Source organism: Passer domesticus, chromosome 6 (genome assembly GCF_036417665.1).
Source record: "Passer domesticus isolate bPasDom1 chromosome 6, bPasDom1.hap1, whole genome shotgun sequence".
In the NCBI taxonomy this organism is placed as follows: Eukaryota; Metazoa; Chordata; class Aves; order Passeriformes; family Passeridae; genus Passer; species Passer domesticus.
This window is the reverse complement of record NC_087479.1, coordinates 24,397,526-24,425,520: the sequence shown is the minus strand read 5'-3', so window position 1 is coordinate 24,425,520 and position 27,995 is coordinate 24,397,526. Positions and strand designations below refer to the sequence as shown.

The 27,995-nt window shown below is 34.9% G+C and overlaps 1 protein-coding gene across 9 annotated transcripts in view; it reads left to right on the top strand.

The window, feature by feature from the left end:
- Nucleotides 1-27,995, top strand: part of MIPOL1 (mirror-image polydactyly 1) — a 189,200-nt gene that overhangs the window by 56,990 nt on the left and 104,215 nt on the right. For all 9 annotated transcript variants that reach the window (XM_064423914.1, XM_064423911.1, XM_064423912.1 and 6 more), the window contains 3 exons: nt 7,962-8,091; nt 11,861-11,894; nt 12,154-12,324. In XM_064423914.1, the coding sequence (XP_064279984.1) occupies nt 7,962-8,091; nt 11,861-11,894; nt 12,154-12,324 (335 nt within the window). The remainder of the gene's footprint in view (nt 1-7,961; nt 8,092-11,860; nt 11,895-12,153; nt 12,325-27,995) is intronic.

Genomic DNA, 27,995 nt, shown 5'->3' with positions numbered 1-27,995 from the left:
CTATTCTCACAGTACCATTACTGCAGCAAGATATACCATAGCTGGTATCAGAGCCAGAGGTCTTGAAATATTTTTGTTGCTATCAGAGTATATATTGGGACTAAGAATTCTGAACAAAAATACAATAAAATATTTATCCTTAAATCTTTCTGTAGCAACAGCTATTCCGTGAGTTGGGTTTTTTTAATGCCAGTATCTTAGTAATAATATTACCAAAATTTAATACTTTCTTAAATCAACATCAGCTCAGCAGGGCTGAGTCCAGCCCTGTTAGGGGTTTTACACTATTTTTAATGCCTGAAAACTGTATTAGCATTCTGCAGATGCTCTCTGAAAGACCAAGGTAATGATAGGAAATACGGTGTGGAAAAAAAAGGAAAGCAGCACTTCTAACATGGTGGTATACATCATACAACTTTCAGTCTCTTGGAAATTAGAGCAATATACCTACAATGAAGTCCCTATTTCAGGTCTGTTTTTGTAAAAATGTTGTGAATATACATTTGTGGTATTTTGGAATTCTTTAATATGGTGTGGAAATATTCATGAACATTATTTGAAGTTTTCTAAATTAACTTGAAAAATAATTACTGAATATGCATATGCAATAGATTTAATAGCAAAAGTAAAAACAAATATCCAAGTGGCTGTTAGCTTAGAGTTAATTTGATTTAATATCCGTAAAGTGAGAGGAAATAAGTAATCTTGCCAGTAATAAACTTTGGGTGGCAATAACTTTCAGCACAGAAGAAAAGTATTTTCCATTTCTTCAAAGCTCACTTTAGAGTCCCTTTTTAGATGTTATTTTTCTTTCCTGCATGTCATCCATTAAAGATTAGCTGTGGAAGGTTGGAGCATGGAGAGATTATGAATGACAGAACAACTCCTGCAGAATAATAATCAGTTTTTGGTATTTAATGCTGTTTGACTTTTGCAGACACATTTCTTATTAACCTTTGGTACAAACAGAAATCCAGGTTCCTGATATCTCATGGAGAAGATGAATTCAAGATCCTCTTCCAATTAAACTGAAATAAGGCCAATATTGGGCCTTAGCCAAAAGAACTCAGTAGTTCCCAACTCTCATGTTTATAAACCTAAATATGAATGATATTTTACAGTAAGAAGGTAATGCATATACTTTCCTAAACCAGTTTTCTGTGCATAATTTATTTACACATTTTGTGCATATAACTCTTAGGGGGCTTGTCCTATTAAATGCTTCATTATGAATGCTATTTCCTGAATATATTTTCAAAATATTTCCTGATAGATAATAGAATTTTGAAAATAGCTGCAGTATTTGAATCCTCTGCATGGGAAGGTAGAAAATCCACTTAAAGAAAAGAAAAAAACCCTGGGGTGGGGGCATCGTGACTGGTAAATTCTTGGCTTAATTTTTAACAGCTTAATTTGAAATAATGTGATTTTACTTTCAGATTGTCAGAATTTTTGATTGTCCAAAAGTTGCATACAGCTCTTTGAAGTACAATATATGATGAGTTGACATAGATTAAAATGTCAATTACTAAGCTATTTATTGGTGGAGCTTGTATGTAAAAAACAAGCCAGTTTCTTCTGCATTTTTTATGGCTAGTCTGTCCTTTCTTCCGCACAAGTGCTAGATGAGCATAAAGAATTGGGTTTTATTCAGGAATAAAAAGGTCTGAAAATGATATACTTCTTGGGGCATTACAAAACTTTCCTTTACCATGACAAATTATAACTTGCAAACTTTAATGCAATGTTTATATTTTCCCCCTAAAAGTAAATATTCAGGCATCAGCAATTACCCACTGAAAAAAGTTTAACGGCATTATGGTTTGAATTTTGAAGTCAGCTGTGTTTAGTGTGTTAGAGGCAGAGGCTTAAGTATTGTACAGGGATTGGCTTTCACAAGAACTGCCTTGGGGTCTGTGTATAATACTCTCTCCTATTCTTTTCCACTTTATTTTTTTTAATTGAATTGTGATCTGAGTACATAAAGAAAACCCTATGCAGAGCTGCCACTAAGCAACTTTAGCCTTTTATTAAGAACACTCTTTTTATAGCATTGGAAATGTGATGAATGCTATGCACTAAATACATATAACAAACACAAAGCAATAAAGAAGTCAGTGTGTTCTATCAGTGTTTGTTCAGATTGCTTTATCTATAAAGTCACATTTAGGTGTAAATTACTTTTACTCTATAACTCCTGGTACAGACTGATGAAAACTCTTAAGTATTTTTCCTATGATCTTCTTATCACTATTTTACTTTTTTCAGTTGTACATCATAACTGAAAGTAAATGAATGGTAGCTTTCAAAAAACAGATAGGAACTTAAGTTGTCTGTTTCGTAATAGAACATGTCAGCACTATTTTTAAGTTGACAGTGAGCCCTGGAGCTCCTGATAGTTTGCCATTAACCTGAATAAGAACCCTGTAAGTGCTTTAGAATTTGAACATTTCTGGGGATTATCTGCATTTTGTAACATGTATAAGCACAGACCAATTAATGACACATTTTAAAGGCTTTCATGGCAATGCAGGGTTTTTTTCTTAATTTGGCTATGATAAGATTGACTTATTTAGGAGTTGTGAACGCAGTCATTAACTTTAGTGGAAGGAAATCTCAGAGGATTTTGATTTCTAACTTGAGTGGATGACAAATACATACATGTTTGCATTTCTGTAAGGAGAACAAGCATATATCCATGTGGTTAAATAAAATTTAATATATCTGTAAAACTTACTTATATTGAAAACCAGTTATTGTAGTGTTTACTGTATCTTCTGAAGTACAGTAGCACTGTGTATAGTGATCTCATATTTTCTTTAGAAGACTTGGCCTGTATTCTAATTTTACTTCTTTAATGAGTAATTTTAAAAAAAGTGATTTCTGCTGCCATAAATGTTTTTAGTCCAAACATTTTCCTCTTTTGCCTCTCTTACTCAGTTTATTTTATTTACACAGATGACCTGTAGGAAATAAGCAAACAGACTTTTATCCTGGGAGTTGTGCTTTCCTTGCCTCCCCCAAAATTCCATGTTTGGAAAATCATGAAGCACTGTTTAAACTAGAATGATTTCCAGCACACCTTCTCAGTACTGCTGTTTTAAAGGTGGTTTAAAAAGTATGAGAGATAAGTTTGCCAAAAGAATCAGGTTCAACTAAGAAAATATGTACACTGCTTTGACTCAGTAAACTCATACTTGGTATGGTTCATCTTCTTCATATTTACTTTTGCCCATATTAGAAAACAATTAGCTTACTAAACAAATTTGAGTATTTGGGATAAAAAAATCTACTTTGAGTCTCTCTCATTTGACTAAGAATTACATGGTATTTGATAAGCTTGTTTAAAAATGGACATATCCAAATATTATTGTAAACACCCATTGATTTGTTTTACCTGCAATATAAGTATTTTACTTAGTTGGCTTACATAGTAGCTAATAATATTTGTTAATGTAATTTAACTGCTGTGAACCTTTACTGAACAAATATTGAAATTTATACAAGTCAAAGAAAGAGAATCTCTAATGACTTTTGTAAAAGCTTCCATTTAATAGTTAAGGAGAAAAGTTTATATGACATACCAGATGCAATTAACAGTAGATTTTACATTTAATAAAAAGAAAGAAGCATATGTATTTGCTTTATTCATTCCATCATAATTTGCATTAGAGCTGTGGGTGTTTAATGAGCAAATTCCAGCTAAAATGCTATATTGATTTTCTAAGTGAACTTTGTAATAGCTATCTACCTTACAAAAGCTCTCTGTTTACAATTGTTTTCTTTACTAAAAACTAAAAATGTTTTAGAATTGATGAGTTTAGCATAATGATTCTTTTAAAATAAAGAGCTCTTTTAGAGTATGCAAGGATTTTAGTTACAAGGAAAAAGATGTTATTAAATTATTCCCAAAAAAATAAAGCTTATACAACTAAATAGTAGTGCTGTACTTCTATATACTACAATATTTGCAAGCATGGGAAAATAATCCTTTTTTTAAATTCAGTTCTCTGAGATTTAAATATTTTAACTCTTGAATGCCATCAGATATGTATGAATTAGCAAATGACACAATTCATTTCATTTAATACTAGACTACTCATACTTCATTTCTGTGTGTCATTTTCTTACTTGAAATATAATTTCTGTACAAATTTGTGATTCTTCTTGGTCAGGCCTCAAGATGGAGAGGATAGGGGTGGTTGGTATGCCACTAGAAGTTCTCCAAGGAAAACCTTGTAATGGCAACCAGAGCAGCTGGTGAAAAAGTAGCTGGATCTGTTCTTTCTTTGGATCAGACACCAAGCCAGTGTGGCAGTATAGAGTTAGTATGTTGCTGGATATGTCATATCTTGAATGGAATTTAGAAGCATGACTTGGTGTTACTCTCAATGAGTTTTCACCTCACATTTTAAAGAAGCATAGGGATGATAATCTGGATAATTTTTACTCTTTCTAATATGAAGGAATTTCATGTCACTCTTTCATAGATTCTAACTGGACAGCTTATACATCACTCATTTTCCTAGGTATGGCACAAACTGTTTTGCTTTACTGCTGCATTGAGACCTAAATGTGTATACGTGTCACTTATTTCAAGCGTGCTGTGGTCCTTATGGTCCAGAACTTCTACTTGTGACTCATCCATAGCACAGTGTGAATGGGGAATGTTTTACCTGCAATCATGTGACTCTTGTAAGATTCCCTAGAGAAGGAAAAAAGGAATTCATAACATGTTAAATAGGAGTCAGAAATGTATAGCCATTGGGTAACAAAAACATCAAACCTAAATTCAGCTTTGGCTGGTGAAGAGATCATGTGACTTGGTCTTCTGTAGACAATTAAAATGGGTTATATGCGGTCTTTTTTTAAATAAGTAATTTCTTTCAAAAGTGTCAGTATTGCTATGTTGTATTAAAATGCCACGTATCTAAGTATCTTTTTTTTTAAACTTCGATTACTGTGGAAACATCTTACATGATTTTCTACATTTTCCCTAATCTGTTTTAGTATTAAACAATTGACTTGCAATATTACTTTTAAGAAACAGAACCAAAAGCCAGACACTTGTAATTGATATAGAATGACTATATTTTTAATGCAGTTTTTGGATCTGGTCAGTGGGATATTTACACCAGTGCTTTACTTTAGTGGAAGGATGAGAAAACAACAATAATGAGTTGTTCAATTAAAGTTACTTTTCATAGCTGATGGTTAAAAGACAGTGTTTTGTAATAGACATTTGGGTGGGGGAAGGGTTCACTGTTCAAAGGCAATTAGCATCTGAGCTGCTGTCAGGGGTGGCAAGATTTCAGATAATCAGGATGCTTAAATAAATTGAAAAATACCTTTTTCTGAATGTTTTCATACTGTTGCATGTACAATACTTTGATTTAATGAAAAAGAAGCAAAAAATCTGGTTTTTAAAAGCCTATATAGTCATTATTACCACTGGCCATATTTATGCAGAGAGTGGCTGAGATATGCTAAAAGACAGTTGCTCTATGTGTACATGTAGGTTCAAGATCCATTGCAGGAGTCAACAAATTGGGGGTTTCATGCTGAGTTGAGGATGTTCCAAGGTCTGACAGAAGGGGTGCACTTGAACAGGCCAGAAAGAAGTTAGCTAAACTAGAAAATAATTAACCTCAGAATAGTAATAAGTGCCAAATCTTCAGTTATTTTAGACAACTTTCAGTTCTTTGCAGCGGTTGTTTTCAAGGTGAAAATATTATAGTGTTTCCACTTGCAGCTTTATGGAGAGGGTTCTCTGTGAAGTGTCTCTGTTATGATGCTAGATAAACTGACATAATTTACTGGAGAAGCCATAGCAAACAAATATATTTAGGTACTGATAGGTAATAATTACCATACAGAATAAAACTGCTGTGTATTCCAGATCCAGTCAGGACATAGCAGTTGCACTGTAGTTTACCCAGGCAGTCATTGCTGTGGCACTAGTTTCCCTGCCATCACAGATCTCAGCAGTCGAAGTGGGAGTCTGGTGAGCTGAAATGCACAGCCTAGGTTACCTGCTATGGTTTTTTCTTGTCCTTGCTGAGCCACCTACCTTTGCAGATATCAGCTGCGTTCTCTGCAGGTGCTACAAACTTATTGCTGGATACCTGCCAGTGCAAATGCAGTGCTACAGCTGCCTTAGTCCTTAGTTTTTCCATTCCACCTCAAGCAAAGTTTTCTTGTTGCAAACAGGGGAAATAGATCTTCAAGGAAAAAAATACACTATTCTTCTGGATTAAAGAGAATTTAATCAGTTTTTGTTAATTTTTGCATACATTTCAAAATCTGTTCTTCTGATGCTGGATTTCTTTTGCTGTTGTTGTTGGGACACAACTGTTACAGCTCTGACCTGATAACTAGGCTTGTGGCTCCTCTGCAGACTTTTTGTGAGGGGGGGGACTGCACTTCCACAAGTAACATTTAGCCTTTCCCTGTCTGATTTTGTGTAATGGGCTGTTAGCCTGCAACATTTTGCTAGGCCTGCAAAAAATGCTTTCTTACTCCTCTGACAGTCTTCTCCCCAGCTTGAGGACAAGAAGATTCCTTTTTCTTGGTACTGATAAAATGCATTTTGTGCCAGTAATGTAGGTGCTACAAAAATGTGCTTCTGTGTTTCTATTATCTCATTCTGTAAACTTTCATAATGTTTCATTATGTATTCCACTATAAATTTTTTGTGCAATAGTGTATAGAGATGAAGTAAGAGTAAAATAACAAAGAGTAAAATAACAAAAAAAAAAAAGAAGTTGATCTCAATTTAGGTAAGAATGGAGGGACAAGGGCTTTTAGTAAGAGGGAGGAGGTAAAGAGGGAGGAAGCCTTTCTTTGAGATCATAATGACTTAAGCAGTGGTTGAGAGGGGAGCAGGTAGTTCTGTAGGGAGTAAGGAAGCCCAGCAGCAATGCCTTAATAAAGAAAGTTTTTGAGAAATAAACATCAAAATTTGAAAAACACTATAGTGTGATGTTAGGACACTATAGCCATACCCCAGTTTGACAGACTAGAAGGGACAAGGAGGATGGAGAATTCAGGAACCTGTAGATCTCAATTGAGTTTTTTTGAGATTCCAATGAGAGAGAATATAGTCCTCTGTCTTGGAGTGACAGCAGTCTTACAGCATTCTGAAAGTCCCTAGACATTTTGAATGCATGGTTTTATGATGACTGTGAGGAGATTTGCAGTATTGCAGAGGGAAATGATGAAAGTATGAATAAAGATTTTAGTGGAGGCAGGGTCGAGGTAAGGATTCTGGCAGTGTGCCAGAGATGGTGTTAGACATATTGACAGGGGAGAGGCAGGGGGAAAATGTAAGCTCAGGATGAGGAATGACTTGAAGGTGTTAGTTTGCTCCTAAGGATAGACAGTAAATCTTAGTTTATTGGTACCTAATGCTCCAAGGTCCATGTATGCTGTAACAGATAATATAACAGTATATTACACAATAAAGTAAAGGCTTGGCAGAGGAGAGATGCCAGCTGTGCCACTCTTGTGATACCAGAGACAGACTATAAAAATATTAGAATTTTTAATATCACTGTGCCACCTTGATAGGAAACAGTCTGATGGTAGTAGTTTCAATGTATGATTACTTTTAACTCTGTGTCCTAGAAGAAACTTGCTAGTGTCTTATATGATTCTGAGCTTTAAGAATTACTTTTCCATTAAGCAAGCATTCAGAATGCCCAGCAAATTACTTTCTTTCCCTGTTAGATTTTATAGGGGTGAATTTGAAAACACATAGCTTTATTTAATACCTTAAAGTATTGACTATAGCAATTAACAGCAAATTAGTGTTGTGTCTAAGAAGTAATATAGACCTTATGTGGAATAGTCCAAGGTCATAGGAGAAGTGTTGATTTTAGGAGGAGGTGGAAAAGGCCAACATAAGTGCATCTAATAGTGCTTTTCCCTGTCAAACTTGTTTGTTGAACACACTTTTGCAGCTCTGGTGGAAGAAGTTTATTCTGCTCAACGGGAACGTGATGAGGCTGTCATGGCAAGGCTTAGGTTAGCCAATGAAGAGAGAGATGAGGCATTTCTGCGAGTCCAGCGTTTAGAAGAGTCTCTCAAAGAGTAAGTATACATTTCCTGCACCTGTAAAAAGGCTGTTGTGTCACTCTGTGACAGTCATAAGCTGCTCAACAGTGGTTGTAGGAAAACTTAGCACATTATTATACGTGCAGTAAAATAGACCAGGGCTAGTCTTACTGTGTTATTGGTTAATTTGTTAGCTGTTTTATAAAGCCATATTTTTCCCTGGAGACTGAGAGAAGGTGAATAATTTTGATCACAAAAATTAAAAATATAATCAAAAGCTTCAGTATTGATTTATTGAGGGAGAAATAAGATGAATGTGACATTTTATAGGGATCTTTTGACACAGAGTACCAGAATGTCAGTCAAAAGTTGCAACATATAGGAAATCAATCAAGCCTTTAAGCCCACTAGACATTTCCTTCAGCCAAATTTCTACTAATTATATGGGTGACACAGTAAAAATATATGGTTTCTTTCCCTATCTTTAGTGTAGGAGCAGTTTGTAAGGCAATAAAGGTACAATTAATAATTCATAGATTTTTATGTATGCCATCTTAACATAACAGAAATAGGCAATCTTATGTTAAATAGAGCTAAGTCAGGAGAAAATTATCAAGAGTTGTTTCTTTCTCCCTTGGGATATAGGCAGTTTTGAAGCTACAGTTTGCTTCTCCACACAATCCTTGGCCATCTGATTTGTGATGATCTTGGTGATCATCTTTGTTAGTCCCACAAAGACTAGAGTGGCCGAGAAATTTCTCTTACTTTTCTACCAGGAGAAATACAAAGAAACAAGCTTTTCATGTCAGGCGACTGAATAGATGCTGTTGTTAGTTAACTAAATGGCAGGCAATGTTGTTTTAATTAATTGATTCTACTAAGATCTCTCCTCATTTGGACTGAAAACCAGTCATCTTCTTTTGGGTATTTTTATAGTTCAGGCCAGAGAATATTACCTAAATTAACATCAATAACCTGCCCATAGTTTGTCTACCATTACTCTGTAGAATTTAGAAGTTAATAGAGTAATCTTGTATGTTCCAAGAGTAAAAAAAGTTTTGTATGGCTTGAAACATCACATGATCCTGTATATAAATAGTTAGCATAAACTCAAGATCTTTAATCTTAAAGCACTCAAGTAATGCAGAAAATGAATTATTCCAGTCAACAAACTTGGTCAATGACATGGGTTTCGAACATATTGCTTTTTTTTCTCTAGTGGAATCCAGACACATGAGTGGCAGTTCTTGACACACATGAATCCTTCGGAACACCTTCACTTGTTTTCCCTTCAAGCCCTTCTGTCTGCTTCACTCATGTTCTTGAAAACTGACTTAGTTCTAAGCAAAAGTATGAGAAAAGAGAAGAAACTCTATTTCTCAGAAAACATGCATAGTACCTTCCTCAAAAGCGTATCATTGCATATCACTGGAAACACTGGTAATGCCAAAGTGGTACTTGTTCCCTGGAGAGTCAGTAACTCCCTTGACTGACAGTTTGAAGCCAAGCTATTACATTTTATTGCTATCATTTAGAGAACAGCAGTTGTACTAGCTGTCATCCACTTGGGTGTTCTTTCCCATGCTTTATAGAGAGGTCTGATACCCTGATGCCATTCACAGTCTAAGGACTGGTTTAAGAGATTTGCCTGTGGAGAACATCAGCTTTCTTTTTTAACTACCACTCTTGATAGTTTCTTCCTTCCTTGTGGTGGTTGTTCAAAAGGTCAAGTTCCCTGTCTCAGATGTGGAGCACATAGAGGTTTGGAGTTTTTATAAAAAGCATTGGCTACTTGTGCCACACTCATCAAGTTTTAGAGCGCAAGTCACTCTTCCCATCTGCTTTGGACTTACTCCAATCAGAGAACTTTACAAGAGTGCAGTATTGAACAGCATGCCAACCTTTATCAAATGCTTTAATTCTTTCTTTAAATTAGCAGCTGGAACAGTTCTATTGTCATTATTTAACTGTAACAAGTAAAATTCTTTCAGCCCTGTTGGCCCTAGGGGATATGTTATCAGAATGTGTTTAGAAGTGGGAGAGGAGGAATCCTTGGTTACTGCTGTTTAAAATCATGATGTTTTCATTCATTGTCTATGCAGAGCACAGAGAGACAGAACAGGGCAAATACATAGCTCTGGTTGCTACTTTTTTTTAAATATTGTCACCTAAGGAGGTGTTTGTATACCTACAGACAGATTCCTTGTGGCAGTAATATGCTGAAGGTATGCTTATGGCAGAAGTTCATGTTCTTTTTTCCACTCCCATTTTTCCCTAAGGTACCTTGCTTACCCAGCCTGTTGGTTGGCTGGGTGATTTTGTTGACCCACACTTTTAGCAATGTAGAAGTCCTCTGGAGAAGCTGGGTCAGTCCTGCCAATTTACTTTGACAAATACTGTTCTTTTCATTGTGAATACAAACTAGCTGGAGATCCATTTTTAAGTCCCACATGAAGTGGTACTTAGAACAATGTAAAAACCTAAAGCAGGATCTTAAACAGAATCTTAAAACAGGACCTACAATAAGGATCCAGCTCTTCTAATTTATTATGATCATAATTAATACTATTATGTTTGTTATTTTATGATTTGTATTACTTTATGAATACAAGTCAAACCCAGAAAAGTTAGCTTTTACTTTATTTTCTTTAGTTCTCGTCCTGACTGAATATGTTGGAGTAGTTACTGCTTGTGAATGCCATATAAATATAAATACTGATAGTATATTCTGAAATATTTCTTTTTAATTTAAAAATTTCTATACTGGTTGATTTACCGTGCTTTATGTACTGTTATCTGAAAAAACTAATGGAAAATATGGTAGCGTGCTGTCAAGTGTTCTATAATGTGTTTTAGCTAAAATCATGGCTTTGGAGCAGTACCTGTCACAGCACTGCTGACGTGTTGCTGTGTAGAAGATGTTTAATAGTACTATATCTGTCTTAAAATATCATAGGCTACTTTTAGTAGAAGTCACCATTAAGTAAGTAGCAGTAGAGCGCTAAGGTAACTTAAATATGCTCGTTTTTCCAGAAGAGAGATCTCTGTCCATTTAACTAACCTTAGGTAAGATAAAATGTGTACTACCCCATTTATTAGGTTTTTGTGCTATCACTTACTACTTTTACACAGCCAGTATTCAATGCTGTATGACTAAATTCCTCGTATCATCTTTGTATTTGACAGGTCAATATATGCTCTGTTGAAATAGAAAGGAAGGAAAGTGCAGGCAGGTTTGTTCCAGAATTAAATAAGGGCCTTGCAGAGAATTGGCTTAGCTTGCTATTTTATGCAAGATATAAAATCAAAATATTTTTAAAGTTACTTCAACTGTTTTTGGATTTTTCATCATTTTGTAAGAAAGAGGTGGAAAAATAATTACTTAAAAATGAAAAAAAACCCTATCAACAAAAGTCATGTTCTGTTTCATTTGGGGTGCAGTAAAAACAACAAAAAAAACCAGCATGTAAAAGTTGTAAGCCCAGAAATAAATAAAATAAAAGCATCAGTCATTTCTATCACTGGGGAACTTTTTTCATCTAAGCACATATGAACAATTGATCCTTGTAGTCATATATAGCAGTAAACATTAATAACTTAACAGTCTGAAGTCAGTGCTGAAGATATGGAGCATTATTGAAAGATGGAGTCGAGCAGGTGGCACTTTAATATGTTCAGTGTCATGGTTGACTCTAAAGACTAGTAGAATGAAATTACTTGAGGTTCTAAAGATTTAAAAAGCGAACTCATTTTGCTGCACTAAGGAAATGCTACTGATCAGGCTTTCTGTGTCCCTTTTTTCTAGGCTAGAAAATATTAACCCTGAAGAAAATGACATGGTAAGCCATTCTCTGAGGAGATTTCTTGATGTCAGTCTTATATCTTAGAGGCTTAAGTTCAATTGAGTGGGTTTCAAGAACTAAGATGTGGGAAAAAGAAGAATTGACACACTAATAATGTACATCTTTGCTGCAATATGAAAATTCAATAACTTCACTCAGTCAATTTACAATTCACATGTGCCTATTAATTAAAACCCTATATTAAATAAAATATATTAAAACTTCATGTCTGACTAACATATAATGCTGTTGGTAGACATTACAGGAATTACTGAACAGAATAAACAATGCAGACACTGGGATAGATATACTGAAGAATGGAGCTATAATTCTGAACCGAATACACAGGACCAAAGAACGTAAAAAGAAAATAATAGCTGAGGAAATGAATGCAGTAATAGAGCAACGGGATGCTGCTTTATCTCAAGTAAGTCTCTACAAGTATATAATCACTCAGTAGAAAATTTCTTTTTTTCTTCTTTTTTTTTCTTGGAGGGGGATAGGGGTTGGTTTACTTTTGGGGAAGAAAATTATTTTGTTTACTTTTCTCTCTTGAAAATCTCAAAGGAGAGCCCTTGTAGTTGTCTAATTACTAATCAACTTTTAGTCTAATTACTAATCAACTTTTTTTTCATGGGAGTAGTGTCCATTAAAATGGCATCACTGTGTTTCATGAGAAAATGTATGTATGTATTTTTTGCACTTCATTACTATCTGTCTTCTTTCTAAAACAAAATAGTTTTCAGTGAGTTGACCTATCTAAAAAAGCTATTAAGGGCTTAGTTTTGCAGTATGCTGTGTTGGTGAAATACATTGGATGACAGGTAACTGGGATAGAAGGATTTGTAAAGGGTTATAAGTAACAAAAATATAATTAAAGGAAGGTAACAGCACCACATGCAACAATGCAAGCAATTCTTCCCTTTGTTGCTTTACATGCAGGAGATAAAAATCAGCATGTGGTCCTTGACTCTCAAAGTCTTACCCATCTACTACGTGACTTGAAAGAATCTGGGTCCTTTTTTCTGCTGAGATCACTCATTACCTGCAATTTCCTATTTTGACAGAACAGTAATTGTCTTAATTCTCTTTACCATAAAGAGAATTTCCTTGTATTTCTCATCTCATGGAAGAGTTTTTCTGTCATTTCTTTGTTTGAGTTTAGGTTTTTTACCCACCATTTTTAAATGGAATTTTAGCTCAATAGAAATAAGTTGTGGGGAGGAACAGTCCAAGTAGGGAATATATCTCCTGAGAAAAGATCTTAGACGGGATGAAGCTCCTTATGCCAGGCAACAAATTTCATCTGACTTCCAATATTAAAATTTTGATTTTTAATGTAAGTAACCAAAGCTGGTACACATGTAACTAATTTATACTAGATTTAAAGTCAGGTTTATGATCTTTAATGATATCAATAATGTTAATTGAATTTATGTTCTATTAAGAAGTCCTCTGATAAAAGTGCCCCCTCTACAAACACTGTAGTTTTCATGCTTTTTTCAGTTATTTTTTGCATTCTCTCCTACTTTAACCTTGAAAGCCCCATCTGCCTGGTGCTTAAAATATTTTGTGTGTCTATCAAGAGTATGTATTGCAAAAAATCTTAATGTATTATTCGTGGCATTTTACTTTCTGAGTCTATTTTTTTCCTTTTATAATAATATTGCTGGAATGTTTCCCAGCACAGCTACTAGGAATCATCCAACAGCCCTTCCAAAAGTTTATGTTCTTTCTTCTTGCACAGGACATTTGAAAAGTGAGCATCTTGTAATGGGAAAGCTTTCAGAAGAAGGATCTCTTGATATTTTTGTTTTCATTATTTCATTTTTAATTCTTTGTTGAAGTGGACTTTCAGGCGTTTATGAAGCATGAAAGTTTTGTGAATGTCAGAAGTATTTCATTGTTGGGCATTTCAATACACAATTTTAATAGATTTTAAGCTGCCTGTTTAAGGAGTAATATTTTCCAAGTAATCAGCCTGAAAATTAATAAAAATAATAATTTTGGATAGTAATGGCTCAAATGTCACCACTAGCAAAGCCATCTTTAGCCATATCAGCAAAAAGCACAGGTAATGTTAAATAGATACTGCAGCTGAAAAAATGAATTCTTAGAATAATAAATCCTCACAAAATGAAGATGTAAATATTTGGTGTTAAGTTGTAGTACTATGATACCACAATCCATTTATAGCACCATTGTTTTAAATTAATTGTTATTAATAAAACTATTCATCATATGTTTTCAAATATGTGATGCTTTTACAGCTGTTACTGTTGAATCTGGAAAATAGGTCCTTGGAATTGAAGCTACCTTTTCAACCTGTGTTTTTCACTTGATGATTCCTTGGGAATTCGTACCATACTTGAATTATTAGTAGTCTTTTGTTAACATTGCAATACCAGTAGTTATTACAGTGCTAACAGCAAGAACAATAGGAGAGGGATTCTACATCAGACCACAAAGGGACTAGATATAATTCAGGGGATGTATATGCTTAGCATAACAAATGCAAATTATTGAAAGTTACATCTGGGGTTGCCTCAGGCATTCATAACAATGCAAGTTTAAATCTTTTCCTTTTGTGGAAGTGACATCAAATATGAAGGGGGAAATTAAGAGCAGGTTGAGAAGAAGCAGAAATAGAGTAAGCCATTAGCATGCTGTGTCTGTCCTCTGGAAAATGCATTTGTAAAGTTCAGAGGTCACTGGGCAATGGAGGTTGAATGTTCCATGACACATGGTGTTGCTTTCTTCCTGGTTGCTGTTGTGTGGTGCTGGAGACAGCAACGTCCTTTGAGTGACCACCATAGCTGGTTCCATATGATAGAGAACTACCTGCACAATAACAAGAATCTGGGCTGACTGTGTTTAGTGGAGCTGCATCTATTGCTTTTTGCTGTGATTTTCTTCACAATAGCCTGGCATTTGGCAATCGAGCAAGCGAACATAAGTAGTGTCTAGCTTTTGGGGATTAACTCACAGGATTTCTGATTTTGCTGAGTAAGAAACAATAATGTGAAAACCTTCACAGCTCAAACACATTGCATTGATTTCAAGTGAGGAATAAAGTATATTTATAGAGAACCGACATTTGATAAACTATGCATTTCCTGTAACCAGGTAAATACAGATTACTTCCAACTAGTATTTTAAATTCAGTTTCATCATGCTATTTTTGGTAGCTATACTACTAAGCTGCATTTAATTGGATTGCAGTTTCAGCATACTCAATGATTAGCTAGTTGTGATTCTTCAGTTTGGATTTTATTTGAATAATTCTTCTATTCTTCAAAAAAGGAAGAGCACTGTCTGTGTCGTGGAAAGGCCATAAAAATGTTTTTTCTAGCTGTAACATCCAAGTGTACTTCTTGAGATTTCCAGCGTGAGCATTGCTTCTTACTAGGAAGCAGATTGAGGCACTTCTATCACTGTATTGAGCTGTGCAAGTGGATGTAATCTCAGATCTTTCACTAGATTGCTGAGCAAATATGCAAACTACTTTTTGTATGTGTGAAAACAAATGAAATGGTATAAACTCAAATATTTGATACTACTTTTAGTATGTATTTTCAAGTGAATAATAAACAAACAACTAAAGCATGGCTAAACATTGACATCCATCTTCTCCTGTATCAACCCCCTTAAAAAAACAAACTCAACAGTTTGGTTGTATTTGCTAAGATATGTTTGTTAGTGAACAGATATTGTGTGATACTGAGGATCTTCAGTGTGTTTTATGACTGATCCTCTGAAAGAAATAAAACACCATTTTCTTGCCTGTGACATTCAGTTTTGTCTTAACCCATTCAAGGAAAAAAATTATTTGTCCAGTTGATCATCGTACAGTTTTGCCCTTCTTGAGAAATCTGTCTTGCTTGAGTAATCTAGTTAGTGACAGACACTTAGCAGAGATTCCATATGGCATAGTCACATTGTGTGATCCTCATAAAATACTCTAAAGAAGTGGTTTCCAGCAGGAGGCAATGCAGTACAGTGTCTCAGCAACCTATTAGCCACATCACACCTTGTGGACAGGAATGTTAATATCATTACAGGGTTGGCAGCTGAAGACTTGAGTAAGTCATTACAATTACTTTTCTTCTGGTTTAGACAAGAAAGGGGACCTTTTAATTGGTACAGCTTGAAGGAAGTGATTTTTTAGAGCTCATTAAGAGATTAGGAGATTGTGTGTTTGATATGTTTCCAGTCCTAACTAATTCTGTACATGTGGGAGTTTTTAAATTGGTAACAGTCAGTTCTATACAGAGTTTTAAATATTAAAGATATATATAATTTGCTCTTAAGGAATAGCAGTGGTTTCATGGCTGGCAAAGTATCACCTCTAGTACACTGATCTTGAAGCAATAGCATAACTGGCAAGCAAACCTGGTTTTACAGCTTTGAATAGTTTGACCACATCCTGCTGTGCAGGAACATGCTTATGACTGTTCATGTAAAAAATTGGCAGGCACCCAGTTGCTCATCTGAAGCAAGTTAAAGAATCCTTCTCCATTTTGAGGCGCTGTTTGGCAGCAGGCAGCACTTTATCATCATTGAAAACAATGACGAGATGCACTATGCTTGACTTCCCATCATTATCAGTTTCGACTAATGACTAATCACTGATAAATGTCTGCACTTACAGCTAGTCAGCTTCTTGCTAGCTTCTTTTTTGTTTTTGTTCTGCTAAAGCAGCTTTCCTCCTTTTACACCAAGTAAACAAGTGTGTTGCCTATGATTTACAGAGCATTAAGGCATTCTCAGCACAGGAGTGAACAGGTCTTACTGAGGTAGTAAACCCAAGAGCTGTATGAAATGTAAAAACAAGAAATATAAATGAAAAAAATATTTATAGATCTTGGCCCCTTAATTGGGGAATACTCAGGTGACAAGTTACAGTGCCTCATGACTCTTGGGACAGAGGTGATATCTTTGCAAACCAAACCACAGTGTGGGATGATATTTTTTGTACTTTTAATTAGAAGTCTGGTTTTATACTCTGTGTTTTGGTACCCTTTGGCACTTCTTGACTGAGGATGCTAATCAAGTTCTTGGCTGGCAGGAGCATATCTGACAGTATCCTCTTATGTACTCTCTCAAGGTGTTTACCCTACTTTTCACTTTACCACTGATATTTGGGAACAGAAAAAGAAGAAGTAGGATTCTGTATTCATAGTTGTTTATAAGCCAGGCAGCTGCTGTTGGGTACTGATGATTTTGGTTATGAATTTATTTCAGGAGGAAAGTGCAAGTAAGGGGAATGTTTATTGTACTTTGAGGATCCAAGGACCATGCTTGTTCACTAATGGCTGGTTTCCTTTGGGAAGGCAGCAGCAAGTTGATGTTCTCATTTGCATCCTTTTCTCTGAGAGGTAGCTGAAGAATGGGCATGGGGAAATTCCTTGCCAGCAGGATGGCTGGACAGAGAGAGGACACCTGTCTTCAAAATACCCCTTTTTGCCCTGTGAATTTAGTCCAAGTCCTGAGAGAAAGGAAAAAGGGATATGGAGTAAGATATAGAGTAGGTTTAAAAAGAAAAATAATTTGAGATTTAACATTAACAATTGCACAGTGACTGCAGGGAGTATAGAAAGAGGGGTTGATTAAATAGTTGTCAGTTTGATTGGGATTCACATCGGTGGCCTCAGGTAAAGCTCACAGATGTCTCTTCTTTGGAGATAATGCTGAGTCAAAGGGATCCTGAAGGGAGATCACAAAAAGCCAAATTATGTGATCAGTGGTTGTGATTAGTAATATTAGTTTTAGTCTGATTGCATTTCACTGCAACAGTGCTTTAAAATGTCACATTTCATTTCCTCTGTACCTAAATGAAGATAATCCATTGAAAGTTTGACTAAATTTGTGCTTTAGGAAGTCCATGTTATACTGAGCATGGTTAAATCCATGTTTTCTTTGCTCCTTCTCAGAATAAACCAAATGAATCTCCCCAAGCACCAAACTGAGCCAGTGATTGCTGTATTTGGGACATGTGGAGTAAAATTATTGTGAATGATGCTGGAGAGCATCAGGAATCTTCTGCATCTCATAAAAGGGCAAGTTCTTCACTACTTGGCTACTTAGTTTTTCAAAAAAACAAACCCAGTTTGAAAATATATAATAATTCTTTACTTTCCAAGATGATTAGGTGTGCTCTGACTCTCTACCTCGGGTATATTTGTGCTGGCTTTAGCATGAATATTTTCCAGGAGAAAATGCCGTTAAATATTTGGCTACATTTGGGAGATCATGAAGTATTTTTTGCCTGTGAAGTAGGAGCTTTAGTCCACTGGAGACTTAACTAGGGAAGAAACTGGCCAAAGTTGGTTTCTTATGTGGGTTTTCTGATTTGTGTAGAATGTGTCCCCCAAAAATAACACCTGTTTAATCTTTAGCTGTAGTGCTCTGCTTAATTTATCAGGGTATGTAATTCACAGTTTTCAAAGCATTAAGAAATCTGCGGAGTGGTGAGATGTTCAAACAGGATAGTAGGGGAAGGTTTAGGGACACTACAAATCTGTGTTTGTAGTGTCAGTTTGTCTCTCACGCTGACGTAGCAGGGGTTGTGACTTCTCTATAGGCAGGTATCTGTTAATAGAGCATGAAACTCTTTGGTTTCACTGGAGTTGTAATTCCATTAGTGAAAGCAAGTATTTTGCAATTTATTCCTTAGTTTAGATTTCGGTGAGTCTTTGGTTGCATGAGGTCTTGCATTTTTTGAGTTAATACTTCTTGCAGCTTGAAGTGCAGGTCAGATGGTAGGTCATTAGTGGAGGGAGAGGAGAATCTGAAGGAAATTACCCTGAGGAGCTGTTATACTGAACTTTTGTATTTAGTCCATGAATGCTAAGTGTGAGTAAATATGTAAATGTTAATGAAGTGTTTCCTTGAAGAGAGGGATTACGGTTTTTCTTTTTGAGCTTTAGAAGCAAAATTTTAATTGATACTGCATTTCTTCTTTTTGCTGCCATAAGGTTTTGACTGAATGATGCCTGGAGACACATCATTGTTTGCATTGTTAAATCACCTGTTGTTCCTCTGCAAACAGTGTGTTGTGCAGAATTCAGAAAATACATGTCTGCATAGCATTTGAGGGCATGATCAAGCTTGATATCTTTAATTGTAAACTTTAATGAATTTCCAGTTGAACATTCATCCTCTCTTCAGTACCTAGAAACTCTTCACCCCTTTGAAAATGGCAGTAAATTTGCATGCAAGCGTGTTCCATTAATTGCTGTTTGACTCATCTATCATGGGCTAAGCTTTATATTCACACAGCTTAGACTTTCAAGCCAATTTCTGGAATTAATTTAAATATTTAATGTCAAAATCCTAGGACGAAATAGAGGAAAAATGTTTGGTATGCTTATTGATCACCTGTTTCAGTAGCAGCAGCCCATAGAGGAAACTTCCAATGTTGTAAAGCAGAATTCAAACAGTTTTCCCTCTGAAGAGTATCACTGTGCATGCAATAAGATTTATAGGTACCAAAATTCTGCATGCAATAAGGTCTGTAGGTACCAAAACCCTTGTAGAGATGCCTTAAGTAGGTTTTTCATGATACTTAACACTTCACAATTTCAAGTTAGGTACAGAGTGTTGAATCTGATTTCGCTTTAGTGACTTGTTAGAGAAAATGTTGGATTTTCTTAAAAATTGGAAAAAAACACCCAAAACTGTGTGCTTTGTATGAAAAGCTAGTTTCCTTAGTCAACTTTCTAAGGAAACTTTAAGCAAAATTACTTTGTTATTTTGGATATGCAGATAAGTTTGCATAAGAATTATTTTGATAATCAACAAAGAAGATTTTTGTGTTTAATTTTTATCATTAATGTGGACTCTAAAAAGGCTAATATGCCTGGCCTGCATGTTCACTTGCTTCTCCTACCTTGACCCTTCTTTAGTGTTCATAAGCTGTAATTTTGTGGTTTATTATGCCTGTATTAGCAAATAGTGTGAATTAGAAAGTGGTGGATCTGGAGTATGAATTAGTTCTCAGCATCTTGCATCCCCCTTAACTCCTTTGCAGAATGGGGAGGGGGGCATTTCTTTTGGTTTGGTTTGGTTTGGTTTGGTTTGGTTTGGTTTGGTTTGGTTTGGTTTGGTTTGGTTTGGTTTGGTTTGGTTTGGTTTGGGGTGTTTTGTTTGTCTGTTTTTTTTAGTCAGATTAGCTGTAGCCAAGTCCTAAGGACTGAATACCATTCATGTCAAAATGCACTAGGTGAATTCCTGGTTTGAGGCATCTTTGAGTTTGCTTAAATCAAAAAAAGAATCCAGTTTATTTTCTCAGATAGCACTCCATGGTGCAGAACAAAGCATAAGTAGAGAAAGTGCTAAGTAGCATGTAAATTGTGTATTACATTAAATTAAGGATAAAAATGTGATAATTTTGAGAATGAGATTTATTAAATAGGGAAGTAAAAGCTATCAGTGTTCTTGGAGAAAGTATTCTAGTATGTCTGTATTCAGACTTTTTCCTTTGAAAATTATTAGACTGCTTTATATGCAGACTTTTTTGGTGCAAATTTTTGTCCTGTCATCAAGATGTAAATGAACTTGGTTCCTTCAAGGAGAAATAGGTTTCAAACTAGTAGCATTAATTGAAAATAATGTGATACACAGAATGAAAAGTTGGATTTAATTGTGCAGCGGAGATACCTTCAAAGAATAGCAGGCAAACTGTATTGCTGCTTGTGCCACTTCTAAACATCAGTAATTGACTAAGAGTATTGTGGAACATGGAGCTAAGAAGAATTAATAGAGCTACTTTTTGTTGATTTAATTTATTTTTATTTCCAGAATCCCTGAGGTGAAATGTTGACCTCTCTTCCAGCACTGCAGTACCCTCCATAGTCATCCTTATGATTCAGCATGTGTGCTAGGCTGTAAAGAGAGAAGATGAGAAAGGCAGCTAAGGTCTAGCAGTAACAGATGATATAAGGAAAAATTACTGTGATGATGACAAGCTGATTATTCATTTTCAACAGAATTGTAGATGATTGGGACCGAAATTTGGGACTTAAAAATGTTTTTGTTGGTTCCATTTCTTTTTTTTCTTTTGTCCTTTATCAGGACAAACAGACAGTATGTACTACAAGGTTCACTTGCAATACCATGATTACAATATCAGAAGAAAAAGAAATTTGGGACTTAAAAATGGTTTTTTTTAATTCCATTTTCTGTAGATTTTAAGCTATTTTTAAATTATCAGGTAACAATTACCAAAATGACAGTTTTCTCTCCTCGTTTGGTCTAAATATCATGACCTTTTTTTTTTTTGCTTGTGGAGCTGTTAATCAATTTTTCCAAGTCCTTAGGCTTGATGAAATGATTTTACATATTCTGGTTTAAAGTGTGTAGTGATCCTGACCAAAAAAAAAAAAGGAATAAGAAAATCTATCAATATTCTCTTTCTGAAAGACAGATTTCACAGTAGCATTAACTTATCTTTGTCTGGTTCACCAAGTATGCCTACATTTGTTTGTTGTATGGCTTTACTATTTCGTGCTTCAGATTGTGAGTATCTAGGATTTAGCCTCTTTTCCATGTTATGTTTATTCACTGTTAATTATTTTTCAAGCTGAGTTGCTTGAGAACAAGAAAAATTTAGCTTCCATTACCCTGTATTGCAAATGAAGGACAGGCTTTCCTATTGCAGGTAGTCTGCGTGTGATTGTAAGATGCTCTTGTAAGGGAACTTTTTAGTGCTTTTTGATGTTAATGCTTTGTTGTCATTCTTTATAGTCAGGTTTTTAATTTATTGTTAAATATGAAGCACAAAATATAATTTTGGTTAATAGTTTACTTTTGTATTGAAAATGCTTATTTAAATTACACAATTTAAATACATAGAAATACTTAAAAACCCTTAAGAAGCTGTGACTATGTAAAAAGTATACTTGTAGCTATAACAAATGAAAAATTGTTTCAGATGAAGAAAAGTATTAAATCATATAAGTATGACAACTTTTTGGGGTTCTGGAATTGTTATGAGAAATATAGAATGCAAGTGTCTAACTCCACAGTATTTAATTGGTCTACAATACTGATGCAGTAATGCTTATGAATGTGCATGTTATATTGCTAATAATAGAATTGATAACTATCTTTCGAGTTACCTATTATTTATTGATTACTAGCTATAAATATGTACATATAAGTGTATATATAACCAAACTTGTTAATCAGTTATAGGTCATCTTTCTGTTATGCTGTTGCTTATTTCTTAATTAGCTGTAGCATCTTTCTCTGCTATCTGCAGAAGTATTATCAAGGATTAGAGAAACTTCAAAATATTGAGTAAAGAATGTTGAAAGAATGGCTATGAACACTTTGCTACTCATTGTCTCTTGAGATGACTTTTCACCAATAGATAATATTTCTTTCCAATGGTGTTATAATCATAACGAGGAATTTCTTATTTCAGAGATGGTATTACAGATCCCAGCAGTGTTAGGAAAAAATAGTTTTCACTATTTTTTTCCTGAAAGTGATCTGCTGTCTTGTATTCATTATGGGAATGAACACTAGGCCCATCTGTGAGTTTAATTCCTTCATTTTTAAGACAGTTTTTCTTTCTTAGTCCACAAGCCTTCTTTCAGCCTCATAGCTTGGGCTTCTGTTCACAATCAAAATGTTAGGACTTCAACTGAATCTTAGTCTGAAAAACAAGTCTTGAAAGACTCTCTGTGAAAAGGAGAGCATCCAATGCCAGCCTTCAAGAAGAAGCAGCAAAATCATTGATAAAACCTAATGCTAAATCATTCTATCAGCTGGCCTTCTACTGTAGGGCCAGCCAGCAGCTGTGTCTCTCCTTACGTGTTCTCCTTATGTCATGTATGGTGTCTTCTATGGTATCTAGACTCTTCTCAGCAGTAGTCATGCATTTTACCCACTTTGTTTGTTTTGGCAGGCAGGCCTATCACTTTGCTTTCAGATGTTCTCATAACATTCGTCTATCTTTGTGTTTTTCTTATATTTTTCTCCCCTCAGGGTGTCCCATCCCCTATACATGAAGAATGGAATTGAGGGATGAGAGCAGTGTTGGGAATTGCACAGGTCAAAGGCAGCTGATTTTAGGTTTAAGCATTTCTTGCTTTTCAGTAACATATCTGAAAGCTTTTGAGTGACTGTTATTCAAAGCTGCAGGTGCTTCTATTTGGGTATCTAGTTACACTGATCTCTGTAAAACACCCTAATGAAGCTAAAGCTAAATTTTGTTACAAAGATAGAATCTTCAGATTTAACTGTATTTAATATTTGCAAAGTCTTATTCATATACCAATATCATACAGGCATTTCTCTATGTTACCGAAGCTGAGAAATATATAATTTCTAAATGTGTGGTTGTGTTTTAGTTTTGCAGAGCTTTGGTTTACTTGTTTGAGTCTTTCTTTGTGGGATACCTTTGTATTCAATGTATGATTTATTTAAAGTTCCTGCAAAGCTGATTAATTTCTTGATTGTGTTTTAATTATTTTCATTCCACTTTTTAGTGCATACAAACAAACTGTAAAAGCTATCTAGAATACAATTTATGTATTTTATGTTGCCTAGCTATATTTGCTGTTACTTTCTCTGTATTGATGAGACAGAAAGTGTTTACACAATAACATTTGTTAGTTGTTTCATTTTCACCCTTATACTTAATTAAAACATTGCCATTAATATTGGTTGTACATAGTTACGTCCTTCAGTATTCAAGTTTCCTAAACATCTATGGAAAAAGAGCAAATACTACAGATTTGGATGATTTATTTTAAAAGTTCCTGTTGTCCCTGACAGGGGACTTGCAGAAGTTTGTGTTTTCACCTACCTAGTTGTTCTTTTAGTTTGTAATAATTTTAAAGTAGCTTTTATTACATGCTAAACAAGTTTTGTGTGGACATATTATGCCCCAGAAAATGTTAAAGAACTGCTACTTAAGCAACTGATGGCTCAATTGAGAGTATGAAGTTTACCAGGACAAACAGACAATATATACTACAAGATACACCTGCAATTCCATGCTTCAATATCAGAATAAAAAGATTTTAAAACTCTGCCATCTATACAGTGATTCATGATACTGTTTTCTTGAAAAATGTGATGATATTTAAAGATGGACCAGAAGTATTCCTGTCCTTTTGTGCAGTAAATGCCAACTTAATGTTTCGGCAATAGCCTTGTTTGCATATGGATTTTACAAAAATCCATGGAAGATTATTTGAAAACCAGCTCATTAGAATGACAGATTGCTTACCAAATTTTGTTTTCTTGTCAACTAATATTGGTTACATTCAATTAAACAAGGTTGTACTTTCTAAAAAGATATTCTCAGTCTGCAGCTGAATGCCTTGCCTATATCTGCGAATCAGATTCCTAATTTCTGTGAATGTTTCTAAAATTTCTCTTTTTCATACAGCTTTCACATTTTCACTGCCCCTGTTCTACTATATATATTGTTTGAATACCAACACTGCAGATTATTAAGTGAGGGTGATGGAAAGGCTTTAAACAAAAGCGATTGTCAGCTTTCTGTTATGGTGTATTGTCAGATGTTTGACGAGCTGTCTCTTGGCCACAGGCCATTTGGTTGAAATGGAGCTGACTGTTCTGAGGAACCACCAAAACATGTGGCCACATGAAGCAATAGCTTCATGTCATTTGGTCACGTCAATAAATCAAAACTTTGGGATGTAGTAATCACAGTTCTGACATGATCTTGTTGGTTGATTAAGATTCTTACACTTTCTATGCTAATTTGTCATCCCACAAAACAAGGAACTACTACTTACTAATTTGATTTGAGTGTTGGAAAAAGTCAGTGTTTATGAAAAGTTATAACATAATTATTTAAGAGTATAATTAAAGACAAATCAAGTAATAAAAAGTATATATATGGTAAAAAGGTGAAGTAAAAATGTAGGCAAAAAATGAAGTGGTGTAGTGAAGTGAACCTTATTCAGGCCAAGACAAGAAATGAGAATTAGAGTGTACATTATGTGTACATTCTGCCATGCAAAAGAAGAGAACAAAGATGCTGCGTTTAAAGGAGGGAGAAGCTGAGGAACTTGGAGAGGGAAGACTTATGTTTCCTCGTTTCAGCAATGAAGGAGGAGAAGTAAATTTCCTTTTTTTAAAGTTATTTAAAAAATATAGTTTATGGCTTTCTAAAATTTGTGTTCCATCCATTAGTAACACATAATCTTTGACCAGAGCTGCCTTGCAAATGAATATTTATGAGTTGCATTGATTTGGAAAATGCTTGCTAAGACCACAAATAAAATAAGATCAGAATAATATTTTAATATTCAGATGCTTTGACTTGCTTATTGGTGACCTTTCTTGCAGTACTACCTAGTAGTTAACCATGGTAGAAATTATTTCAGATAGTCAGTAGGGTATTTAGGTCGTGGTTTTCGTGTAAATAATATATTAATGCATGTTCTGCTTAAATGGCAGATTTATTCCAAAACCTCTTGGGTGTTGTTTAATTTTATTCTTTAAATGTTTTTAAAGATGTTGAGGTTAATTACTCTGAATTATTTTCTATGCAGAAGTTTCTGCTCTGAAATCTTCTCTTGTATCAGTATTCTGGGCTTGCCAATGTCCATTGAAAGTAAAACTGATCCTAGTCTAACTGTTACTGTACTTGCAGACCTTTATTCAGTGATTTAGAATTTGGCTAATCAAGACTTTTTTGGTTTTGACATTACTTTTAAAAGATAATCTTGGATTGTGAATGCTCTTTTGCTCTTGTGATAAAATTTTAGTTAATGTTTTCCATTTCCTGAATTATTTGGGAGTATTAGCAGTTTCCTTTGTTTTTAAATATAACAATGACATGTGAATTATAATGTCATTGCACTGTGACAGTGTCTAGTCTTTCTAAAGCTCTGCAGTGGGGCGTGAGCAGGCGTACTACTTGTGTACTACTCATCTGCTTACATGCTTAGTTTATACATTATTTATTAGACTTATGGGCATGAAATTAAAAAATTGAATTAATAATGTGACTTTGATGTAAAGCAGAAGTTGCTTATTTATATATGACAGGCAATTAGGAAAAAAAACCACTCTTAGTTTAGTTGAATGCATTTTTGCTTGCTTTCAGACCCAGTACAGCCTCATGAATAAATTTCGACTCCAGGTTACTAAGTTTGTGTTTTGGTTAGAAACAGCTCAGAGGTGAGGTAAGTTTGTTAACTTATATGCAGTGGACACAGGAAAATGTGAAGGTGACCCAGTTATGTGGCTTCAGCAGTTCCTGCTGCTGTTTCCTCCTGCAGATCAGGTGTCTGTCAGGAGCCCCTGTTAGCACAGGCGTGGTCACCCAGCGCACAGCCAGCACAGGAACCCTGCTTGAATGACCTGTGAGTCACACACAGCTCAGGAGCGTCACCTTTTCCTTTCTCTATTTCTTGCACATTTTTATAATGAGTTTCATTGATTAGGAAAGTCTGTGTGCTGAACTCACTGAAAAGCAGAACAGAGTTGTTTTGATCTTTGAAATATCATCATTGCAAGGAAGTAAGAATATGTAGAGAATGCAGTTAGGTGGGTATCAGTGCTACTCAGTGCTGTGGAATCACTGCACGTGTAAGGATGGTTCACATGAAGGGTGTCAACAGTTAAACTTCATAGTCTAAATTTTCTGAATTTCTTACTGCACCTTTACAGTTCCTTTAACTATTAAAATGAAAATAAATGAAAACTTGTTTTGCTGCATTTGAAGTGTTCAGAAATAGACAGACATCTACAAATGGTAGGAGGAAACCTAGTCATGCTCACAGCATATTATGTGCCTTAATGCTGCAGGTTGCAACTGGCTCATAGTGACAAAGAAACAAAAAATGTTTTATTTGAATTTTGAAGCATTTGTTTTTGAAGCAAGATACCATTGCACTGCTACAAAAGAAAAAAAAGGCAGCATTTACATCTAAGCATTTATCTTACCAATAGAATATAACTTTTTAAAGATGTGTGTTTCTGAGGCCTAAACTCTACAAAAACACTTTTCTTTCTTGAAATTCCAGTAGTTCTAAGCTGCTGGGCATTGTATAAATAATCATTCAAACACATTTGTTGATGGTTTGCCAAAACTTTGAAGTGAAGTAATTTTTCTCAGGAGTTAGAAAACTTTAATACAAAAGTATAATTTAAAGGATTTTTTCTAGTGATTATTATGTAGAAACTCATTTATGTCTTTACTTCTTTAAAAAATATTACTTTAGAAAAGAAGGATAAATTCTATTTATATAAGTGCTTCCAAACATCTGCAGTTCAAAGTACATAATTCACAGTGACACCAAAGGTTGGTTTGTGTTTTGACTGGATGACTTTGGTATTATTTTTGTCTGCAAAGGAAAGAGTGTATAGCATCCAAGTGGTGCAAGATGTTTGCCTCTCCAGAAATTGTGATGAATTTGGGACAAGGGGTAGACTGTTAAAAAAAAAATATATATTGAGGGGAGGGGGGAAGAAGGGGAGTCAGAGTGAGAACACTTGTGTTCCGTTTGGCATATTTGAGCTGGGAGCCAGTCTGAAGTACAAATCATGATAAACAAAGTAAGAAAAGGTGAACAAAACAACTGACTAAGAGAAGAATCCGTTGAATTGGTTTTATTTGCTTCACATGCTAATTTATTGTATTTAGATTTCCACAGGTGAAGACTTAAAAATATAACAGGTGAAAAAGTAGCTTTTTTTCTTCATATTTTTCATGTTTAGTATCTGAAATAATTATTTGTACTTCAATTGTTCACTGCAATGAATATGTGTTAACTAATTTCGAAACATAGATTCACTTAATTACTTCAGGAAGTACTGCTCTGTGTAGTAGTAGGATCTCAGTGCCCCATAAACTTATCTTTCAGTGGTATTGATGCATTTGCCATCAATGTATGGTGTCTCACTTACTTTGCTCATGAACATTTTACTTAAAATGTGTTCAGGAAAAAAATGCAAGTGGGAAAATAGTTCTGCCATTCAGATGGACTCTGACTTTCCCAGAATTTGGAGAACATAAGCCATTTTCCCAAGTTATTCAGTAGGAACTAGGTTATTTTTATTTCACCTACTTCAGTAATTGAGAACTCCAGTTCAGCAAGGTCT